Here is a 10,565-nt window from a genome sequence, read left to right on the forward strand (position 1 = left end):
TTCGAGGCATTTGTTTGTTGTATTTTAACTTTGGATCATATTGGCATTTATTTTATCCTAATGGCGAACTGCTTGAAATTTCTGAAAATGTGTGGAAAGCCTGCCAGGTAGGAATTGTCTTTATTTCTGAATACACTTCTAATTCTAATTCAAAATCTTTGCTGTTGTGCACTCAAGTGACTATTGTGTACACACAGAAATGGAAGCCATTTTATAAATGAACACACATAGGCCTATACATGACAAATGTTTATTTAATATATATTTTATTAATTACATAACATTTTTGGCATTTGACAGATGCATTTATCCAGGGTAAATTACAATGAAAAGACAAATTGGGGATATTATACATATTTATCATATTAACATATATCAATTTAACATCTGTCTATCCCTTCTTTTCAATATAGGTATATGATATTAACAACTATCATCAGGTACTCATATCCAAAGCCATAAGAAAAATTCATGCTAAATTTTCTCATAGGCTTGCATATCACAGCAGTGACAGTGACAAATAACAGGCTGGCTTTAGAAGTCAGTGAACAGACATAAAGGAAACAATGGTGGTAAACTAAAATCACAAAAAAAAAAAAAAAAATTAAAGAAAAAAAAAGTAGAAAATCTATTCATGACAATTTTTTCATTAAAATGTACAGATTAAAGTGTACACCAGTGATCTTTGTAAGGAAAATCTTATTTTGCAAAGCAGCTGGTTATTTCATATTTTATTTTATGTCACTCATTAAGGCCATCGTTACACCAAAATCATACATATGGTATACTGGCTTGCTTGGAAAGTGACAGTAAAAGGTCATTTACATTATTAAAATCCAAAGCTATTAGTGGTGGAAAAGGGGTAAAGAGATACAAATCAGTCAATCAATCAATCAGTCTGTCTATCTATATAACAGATTTATAGGATGCGTTAAATTTGCTCATAGGCCTAAATATCACAACGGCAATGGATACAGACAGGCAATAATAATAATAATAATTGTTGTTGTTATTGCCGTTACTAACAACAACAATAATAAATGATAATAACAGCAATAACAACAACTACAGTAAGTATTATGTTTTAAATTGGACTTGAGTTCTATTTAACATTGATTCACATATGCAGAATCTGCATTTTGTGACATCATAATGAGAATCATTAGGTTTATTGTGACGTCCCATCAACCTTTTTATTTAAGTATGGCACTATCAATGCATACACCACTATTTTAATTGATATCATTCAAGACATTCGTTTGTTGTATTTTACCTTTGGATCATATTGGCATTGATTTTATCCTAATGGCCAACTGCTTGAACTTTCTGAAAATGTGTGGAAAGCCTGCCAGGTAGGAATTGTCTTTATTTCCGAATACATTTCTAATTTTATTTCTATATTTTGTCTGTTTTACACTCAGTTGACCATTACGTACACACAGAAATGGAAGCCATATTATGAACAAAGCCGCATAGGACCCATATAGTCAAATATCTATTTAATATATATTTAATTCCATACAGTACATTACTGGCGTTTGGCAGCCACGTTTATCCAGGGCAAATTACAATGAGAAGACAAATTGAGGATAAATATTTATACATACATTTGTATCATATTAACATATATGTATTTAACATTTGTCTATCCCATCTTTTGAATGTAGCCATGATATTAACAACTATCATCAAAGACTCATATCCAAAGTGACTAAGCAAATATGTGCTAAATTTTCTCTTACGTATCACACCAGCAACAGTAACAAACAACAGGTTGGCTTTAGAAGTCAGTGAATAGACATAAGGGTGACAATGGAGGAAAAGTAAAAACACTAAATAAAAAGCAAAAGTAGAAAATATATTCCTGACAAATTTTCCATTAAAATTGATCTTTGTATGAAAAATTTTATTTTGCAAAGCAGCTGGTTATTTCCTATTTTATTTTATGTCACTCATTAAGGCCATCATTACACCAAAATCATACATACAATACACTGACTTGCTTGGAAAGTGACAGTAAAGGGTTGCCTACATTATTAAAATTTAGAGGTATTAGTGGTGAAAAAGGGGTAAAGAGGTGCAAATCAATCAATCAATCAATCAATATCTATCTATACAACAGATGCTCAAAGTGACTGACAAAAGTAACAGGGACAGGCTAAGTTTGCTCATAGGCCTAAGTATCACAACAGCAATACATACTGACAGGCATCAATAATAATAATTGTTGCTGCTGTTATTTTCGTTACCAACAACAACAATAATAAATTGTGAAGTGTGGTTGCCGCCAATGCAAAGTCGACTTTGTGCTGAACAGAGTGAAAAGTGGTAGGTAGTTGCTATGTTGTTCCGGCGGTGACTATGGTGTTTTAGGTGGTGTCTAGGGTGTTTCTAGGTGGTTGCTATGGAGTTCTAGGTGGTTGCTAGGGTGTTATAGGTGGTTGCTATGGAGTTCTAGGCGGTTGCTAGGGTGTTGTTAGGTGGTTGCTATGGAGTTTTAGGCGGTTGCTGGGGTGATGCTAGGTGAATGCTATGAATTTCTTGGTGGTTGGTAGGGCGTTTCTGGTTGCTATGGAATTCAAAGCAGTTGCTAGTGTGTTCTAGGTGGTTGCTATGGAGTTCTAGGCGGTCGCTAGGGTGTTGCTAGGTAGTCACTATGGAGTTCTAAGTGGTTGAAAGGGTGTTGCTAGGTGATTGCTATGGAGTTCTAGGTGGTTCCGAGGGTGTTGCTAGGTGGTTGCTATGGAGTCCTAGGTGGTTACTAGCGTGTTCGAGGTGGTTGCTAGGGTGTTGCTAGGTGGTTGCTATGGATTTGTGGGTGGTTGCTAAGATGTAAGTGGGTGGTTGCTATGGAGTTCTAGGCAGTTGCTAGGGTGTTACTAGGCGGTTACTAGCATGATCTAGGTGGTTGCTAGGGTGTTGCTAGGTGGTTGCTATGAAGTTCTAGGCAGTTGCTAGGGTGTTACTAGGTAGTTGCTATGGTGATCCAGGTGGTTGTTAGGGTGTTGCTAGGTGATTGCTATGGAGTTCTAGGTGGTTGATAGGGCATTGCTAAATGGTTGCTATGTTTTTCTAGGCAGTTGCTAGGGTGTTACAGGTGGTTATTAGGGTGTTACTAGGTTGTTGGTATGGAGTTCTTGGCAGTTGCTAGGGTGTTCTACGTGGTAACTAGGGTGTTGCTATGGAGTTCTGGGTGGTTGTTAGTGTGTTGGTAGGTGGTTGCTAGGGTATTCTAGGTGGTTGCTAAGGAGTTATAGGTAGTTTATAAGGTGTTGCTAGGTGGTTGCTGTGGAGTTCTAGACAGTTGCTAGGGTGTTACTATGTGGTTGCTATGGAGTTCTAGGCGGTTGCTAGGGTGTTCTTGGTAGTTGCTAGGGTGCTGTTAGCTGGTTGCTAGGGAGTTCTACACGGTTGATAGGGTGTTGCTAGGTGGTTGCTATGTTGTTATAGGCAGTTGCTATGGAGTTCTAGGTGGTTGCTAGGGTGTTGCTAGGTGGTTGCTAAGGTGTTCTAGGAGGTTGCTAGGGTGTTGTTAGGTGGTTGCTATGGAGTTCTAGGCAGTTGCTACGGTGCTGCTAGGTGGTTGCTATGGAGTTCCAGGCGGTTGTTAGGTTGTTTTAGATTGTTGCCAGGCTGTTGCTAGGTGGTTGCTAGGTCTTTACTGAGTCCAATGACGAGACCCGTAATTCTCGTAATATGTCAAACTGTTCAATAGTTATCAAGATCAAGAGGAAAAGACCAAAGTGACTTTAAAAGAGGGTTCATTAATGTGGTATGGATGGCATGAGCTTCCATCACAAAGACTGCTCAACTGGTTAGTGAATTTAGATTTATGGGAAAGACATCGGTAAATAAAGCTGGAAATTGTGCTTGAAAGTACACATTCCATGATCGTGATGCTTGTGCATTAGTTCAATATGTTAAAAAAATGGAAGAGCAACTCTTCCTCAGTTGACTGAGAATGTCTACGCAGGATGTGATCAGAGTGTCAGCAAGAACAGTCTTGTCAACAACAACGTAGTGGGGGTGGGGGTTATAGTATGGTTGCAGTACATAAATTCCTCATTAAAAAGACATGCACATTTTTTTCAGTGGTGCAAAAACCATAGGCACTGGTCTACAGATACTGTATGTGGAAATAAGTGATATGGTTAGATGATTCATCCTTCACCATATTTGGGCAAGCGCATGTGCAGCAAGAGAATGGTACAGGCCTGAATACATGACCCCTACAGTGACAGGATACTGTGGCTCTGCTATGCTGTGGGGGGCATGCTTCTGGCATGGTTTGGGTCCACTTATCCTCTTAAAGGGAAGGGTCACTGCAAATCGATACAAAGTTACTCTTGAGTGATCACATTTATCCTATGATTAAACATGGTCTTTTCTGGGATGACAATGCCCCCATCAATGCCCATGAATTTGGATGAGATGTTGGATGTCAGGTGTCCATAATATTGTAGTAGTATAGTAATGTCATTTTAGCAATTTGGCAACATGACCTTCATTCTTCATTAATTTTCAGGAAAGTCACATTGACTATGCTGGGACTAGATAATGCGGGGAAAACAGCAACTGTGAGAATCATTAAAGGAGGTGAGATTTTCCTGGCCGTTCCTCTTACAGACAATAAAAGCGAGAATAGAAAGTTGAAAATGGCAGAAAAGCATGGAAATTTAAATAAAATCCACAGCATTCTTACATGGCCTGTCATGACAGTGATAAACCATGCATATGATAAATAATCTCTCTTACCTTCTTTTACTGTAATAATAATAATAATAATGGTGATGATGATGATTAATACACTTTTTTTTCTTAGAAAACCCTGAGGATGTGCTTCCCACTGTGGGATTTTCCCCTGTGGACCTGAAGAAGGGCCAGGTTGATTTGTCCATCTTCGACCTGGGCGGGACAGAGAGCATCAGGGACATTTGGAGGCACTACTTCTCCGAGTCCCATGGTGTCATTTTCGTGGTGGACTCCAGCGATGTCCAACGGATGCAGGAAACCAGGAAAGTCCTGGCCAAAGTCCTTGGGCACCCTCGTGTCGCTGGGAAGCCAGTTCTTCTGTGAGTACACACTGACTCGACCGCTGGGAACGCAGGCATACGCAGACAAATAGCTTGCCCTCTACTGGGCAAACATAATTACTGCACCGTCAGTTTAACCATGTGACTTGTAACGCCTGTTGTTTGAAAATGTCCATTCTTTTACGAATTTAAATAACAAAAACTAAATTAAAATGGGATACTGGATATTATTCCATGGCATGGACATGTGAAACAAATACCTTGTTTTTGAGAAGAGTGTCATGTGTCCCAATTTATGTTGATGCAGTCTATTTAAAAAAGAAAGCCAACCTTATTTGCTTGTGATGAACATAATAAATACATGTTCTCCATTCCCCTCTCTTCTCTCAGTCTGGCAAACAAACAGGATTTGAATGGGGCCCTGCGTGAGGTCGACATCATTGACCGCCTGTCGCTGGAAAAAACCGTTAACCTGAACAAATGCTACTGTAAAATCGTGAGTGTTCCTGGGGTTAGGCTGAGACAGATGGTTATGGGTTAAGACTGCAGCAGACAGTTGTGATGTAACAGCATCGTGTCTGACAGCAGTGGAAAGGCAGAGGTTCCCAAGCATTTTCATCTGAATGTCCTACCACCCTCTGTCTGAGGACACCGAGCTCAATAAAATGCCTGTTTACACCTGCACCCATGACAAGCTATTGGCATCATGCCAATGCATTATGAAGTATAATGATCAAAATACTACCAGCAAGACATCTCAAATTAGTCAATTATTAAAAATGAAACTACAAACTAAATTTTAAGGGGTAATATGTTCTTATACATAAAAAACGAGAGCCTCATGAGTGGAATAACCCTTCAGGTACCGTGCTCGGCTGTGAAAGAGATCGGGAAGAAAGCCATCAAGAGCGGGCTGGCCTGGCTTTTGGAAACCGTGGCCAGAGATTACGATGTCATCAGTGAGCGTGTGCAGAAGGACACGGAGGAGCAGAGGGAGAAGGAGGCTGTGGAGAGGAGAGAGCGGGTCGAGAGGGTGCGTCTGCTTCGGGAGGAGAGGTGAGGGTCATTTTTTACTCAAGCTCCAAGCCCATTCACTTTCTGAATGAACACATATCTGCATTCTGATATTTTGAATCACCTCAACTGTCCTGACCCACAGATCGAATCTGCTGATTTCCACTTTACACAGTATCAGAAATGGCCCAAATAAAGCTAACTTTATCTGAGAAAATAAGTAGCCCAATTACAATTAGAGTAGAAATCCATCATGCTCACAGATTGAGCCAAGGACCTACTTTTGCTCACTCTGTAAGACTATAAAAACAAAGCAGCTATCTATATGAATTACCCAAACAAAGAAATGGCTACGTTTTTACATATTTACAAAATGTACTGGTACTGAAATATTTAACTTTGAGATTCCTCTGTAGGGTTTGTTCAGTTGGGTTCTCTGAAGCATTGTATTTTCTCCAAAGGGAAAACAGGGAACGGGAGGAGGCTGAACAAGAGGGAAGGACAACAGAGACAGAAAATGAGGGCAACATGGCTAACCTATTCAAGCCAACAGGAGACATCATCTCCGAGGTGAGAACATGGATTGCTACATTTTGAATTGTAGCAACTCAACTGTACCTAAGATGGAGCACTGACAGATCGATAAGTCTATTTAAATTATTTAGTGCATGGTGTCTCATACCACCAAAATCTTCACTTTCAGAAAACACATTGGTAAAATTTCAGAACTTACAACATCCAATAACGGGAACAGGAAGGATGTTGATGTTAAATATATACTAATATATTTCCAGCTTGTTTGAGATCTCTCTCTCTCTCTCCCTCCCTCCCTCTCTCTCTGTATGGGTAGATGGGGGACAAGCAGAAAACAAACAAGAACAGTGAGCTACAGATCACAAAGACTGACGCAGGTAAACCCATTTCACCTGACAGACATGCACAATTAATCATTCAACTAATTTAAGTTCAAAATGTTCTGTTCTAAATTAGATTATATTCTGGAATTATTTTGTACCACATAATCTGTTGTATACTGTGTCCTGTACTTGTATTGCTGTCTCTTCACTGCAACAACCTTCAGTTTGGGATTGTTTGTCTCTACCCTCTTGAATTTATGGGGGGAGGCTGCAGCTCAGAGAGAGCTTAACAAATACAGTTGACCTGACCTTAAAACGGAAAAGAAAAAGCAGAACATTATACCTGTTCCCTCTGCTCCTGCAGACAGCTGTCTAGAAAAGAAGTGGAAGTTTTGGCAGTGGAAGAAGAACAGGGTGGGGCCTCTGTCGTCAGTCTCAGCTAAAACACCTCGCCGCCTCATGTCTGGTTTTAAACTGTTCAGGCGGAATGCTGTGGCCCCCCTTTAAGAGCATGTAAGAGCCTGGCTCCTCCCCCAACTGTCCTATGTCAGAGCTTCTACTGTCTATGACCATGCTTTACTCCTGCTCCAGTATTTAGACCCCAACTCTGTCCTGCTCTACCACACTATGCTTTGAAAACAGGGAGATGTTTTTTAGAATTGAGTGACATTGAAATTATCTTCTGCTCAGCCTTTTCGATTTGAGCCAGAGCAGGACATTACTCAGCAGGACAGCACCGATAACAGCCCTCATTAAATAAATCTAAATGATGAAGATCGCAGGCCAGGGGAAATGAGAGTAGGGCGTAAGAGATGGTGTCTGTGCAGCAAGTGCTCGCCATTGCCAACAGAGACAGAATAGTTGTTTGTTGTAAAGAGCTCTACCTTCTAGCAGCAGTCATTCAAAGTCACTTGACCATATGGATCAAACTATTGTTTTTGGTGAAATTTAAACATTGTCCCCATTAATTTAATTGACATAACGTTATTATTGATCGGCATTGTATATATGAGCTCAAGCCAGTGATAATACTTCCTTTGAATGCATAATCCCTAATGATCATACACGCTGATATATTAAGATGTTTAGCTTTTGAATCCATCCTATTCACAGATATCCGGTGTGTCATATCACACACAAATTCTGAGCCATTGTATTGGTATTTTTCAACATTATCACAACCGCTGGGCAAAACAAGTGACTTAACCTCCAGTGCAACCTTAGTCCAAATTTCTATTAAGGCTTAAAATAACTGAAATCTTTTGTGTGGTTTTAACAACACATTAAGCCTTACAAGTCTTAACAGGTGAGGTTCCCTTTAAAATAGAAAGGCCTTAAAGACTAACAGTTATGTCCATAAGAAAACCGGCCACAGTTTGTGTGTGGATAATTCTGAAGCTGTCTTTAATCACGTTTATTGGACCCACACCAGAACCATAGTTTCATCATCACTGTTGGTACACAGTTCTTCTTCATCTGACCTTTCTGCTTCTTCTGTTTTAGAAGGCATTTGATCTGACGGAGGTGCATCCTCTAAAACTGGTTCTTCACCTTCCTCTTGAATCTGGTTTTCACCTTCTGCTTTCTACTACCTTTGTTGAGATTGGATGAAACTTGTCTGCTTTCAGTCTCAGTTTTGTGTTTTCCTCTGCTTGAGGTCTGTATGGCCTAAGAATATTCTGGATTTGGATTCTGAATGATTGAGGGATTTGCGCAGGTTGCTGAAGTCTTTGGAACAACTTCAAATTCACAACCCTGGTCGCAATGCAGTCTTTCTGGGTATCCAAAGCGTGGGATGAAATCCTGAACAATCTTCTCTGTGGCTGTTTTCCTTGATTTCTTCCAAGTTGGATTAGCTTGTGCAAACCACGTAAGATGATCAGCTAACACCAGAATATATTCATAGCCTCCCTTACTTTGCTCAAAATGCAGCAAGTTAACAGAAACTAACTCAAGGGGTATGCTGGTTTTTATGGAACCCATAGGTGCTCAGTCTGGAATGCTTAGCCGTCTTCGTTTTATGCAAGCACACTTCTTTGTCGCGTAATCCTCCACCTTCTGATGTATATAAGGTCAATGAAATCTTTCACCAGCTAAGTGGGTTACTTTAGCAGCTCCAAGTCAACAAGCAGGCTCTTCAGTACCACCAATGTTAGCTTGTCTGGTAACACCAACTGCTTACGTGGTCCTGACTGTCTGTCAAGGATTTCATCTTCAAACACAAATCACTTCCTCCATGTTGTCTGATGAGCAGAGTCTCAAAGAAGCTACCCCTGATACACCATCCTTTTAACATCTTTTCATCCTTGCCATGCGGCTGAAACCTGCTCTGCCGAAGTTAAAAGTTCTTGATCCATATCCAGTTGCATGCATTTTTCCATCTTGATGCTGGTAGAGCCCACTGCTGTGTCTTTCTTGGCCACAGCGAAAACAATGTGAGCAATTTTTACTGTGTGTGAAAATCACCATGGTACTCCTTTAATAAAAAATTTGACCAATGGAGATCACCATTATTTTAGACACGCAATGCACTTAGATCGTTGAGAAGATCTTGCATTCGTGGCAGTGGATGTCGGTCTGGGATGGTTTTGCAATTCAAACTCATATCATCCAAATGAAATCATTGTGTCGCCTTTCATCGAGTCTGTTTCTTGGTGCTGTTTATGGTAATTTCAGGATCTTGTTAGTTAATATATTCGGACATTCTAACTCCTGGTTAGTGTGATGTGAGGAGTTTTCGGGTTGTAACACTTACGAACACAGACAATTGGTGATGTGGACTTTCTGATCCAAGCACTTTGCAAAGGTGTCTGGACATGTTCCTTTAGCTCATTACAAAGTGGTTTAGGGATTGAACAATAATACTTCTGAACAGGAGTGTTATCTTTGAGAACGATTTTGAGCCTCAGACTTGGGATACAGCCAATGTCCCCATCATTTTGTGCAAAAACATTGGACTCCTCGTAAAGCATTTGTTGGACTACTTACTGTTCATGTACAGTGAGGTGCTCTATGTTAACAGGCAGATGCCATTTTTCTTTTGAGATGTGAGGCGTCTCTCTGCTCTCGATGTTTCTCTTGGGCAATTTGGTTTGCACTTAGAACTACACTTTTCACTCAACATCAAAGGCTTCAGTTACTGGGCTGATTCAATGTACCTGTGCAACAGTGCCCAAAACTTCTCTGCGCAAGGTAAATTTCATGATGCGTGCGGTTCTGAACTGGGTTCTTCACAGTCTTAGAGGTGTCATTAGGAACACCAATGAGGGAGGGAAATAGCTGTAAAGCATTAGGCCACAGGGCCTCTATCGCTGGCTCAAACAGCATTGGTCCATTCTCTGGCCAGGCTCGAATTCGGCACCTCACGTTATAGACCTTGCATCTGTTAATCATTAGCCCTTTCAAGTTGAGTACAGGCTTTTTGCTGTCGTTCCTGATTAGCACTTAAATTATATTGAATCCTAAGAAAGCATTGTTTACACAATTCTGGCTAACAAGGATTGGTATATGAATGGCAACATACCCATGGTGAACACTCGAGTTCAAGAAGTGCTTCGATCCATCCGGCAAATGGAATAACCTTTCCAGTAACAGCAGTGATCTGAAACTGATTATCAGGTAGTAAACTCCCAGTGGGCTGTATTTCAACATCTGCTAGTTC

General features: G+C 40.3%; 1 protein-coding gene across 1 annotated transcript; it reads left to right on the forward strand.

Annotated features, from left to right (window-relative positions):
- Positions 1–4,702: 4,702 nt before the first annotated feature.
- Positions 4,703–8,251, forward strand: LOC135241665 (ADP-ribosylation factor-like protein 13B). The gene is made up of 7 exons (XM_064312227.1): positions 4,703–4,718; positions 4,823–5,072; positions 5,424–5,529; positions 5,896–6,089; positions 6,509–6,617; positions 6,898–6,958; positions 7,269–8,251. The coding sequence occupies exons 1-7, from the start codon at positions 4,703–4,705 to the stop codon at positions 7,409–7,411; spliced, it is 879 nt and encodes a 292-aa protein (XP_064168297.1). The 3' UTR covers positions 7,412–8,251.
- The last annotated feature ends 2,314 nt before the right edge of the window (positions 8,252–10,565 follow it).

The sequence above is a fragment of the Anguilla rostrata genome, chromosome 1, assembly GCF_018555375.3.
Source record: "Anguilla rostrata isolate EN2019 chromosome 1, ASM1855537v3, whole genome shotgun sequence".
In the NCBI taxonomy this organism is placed as follows: domain Eukaryota; kingdom Metazoa; phylum Chordata; class Actinopteri; order Anguilliformes; family Anguillidae; genus Anguilla; species Anguilla rostrata.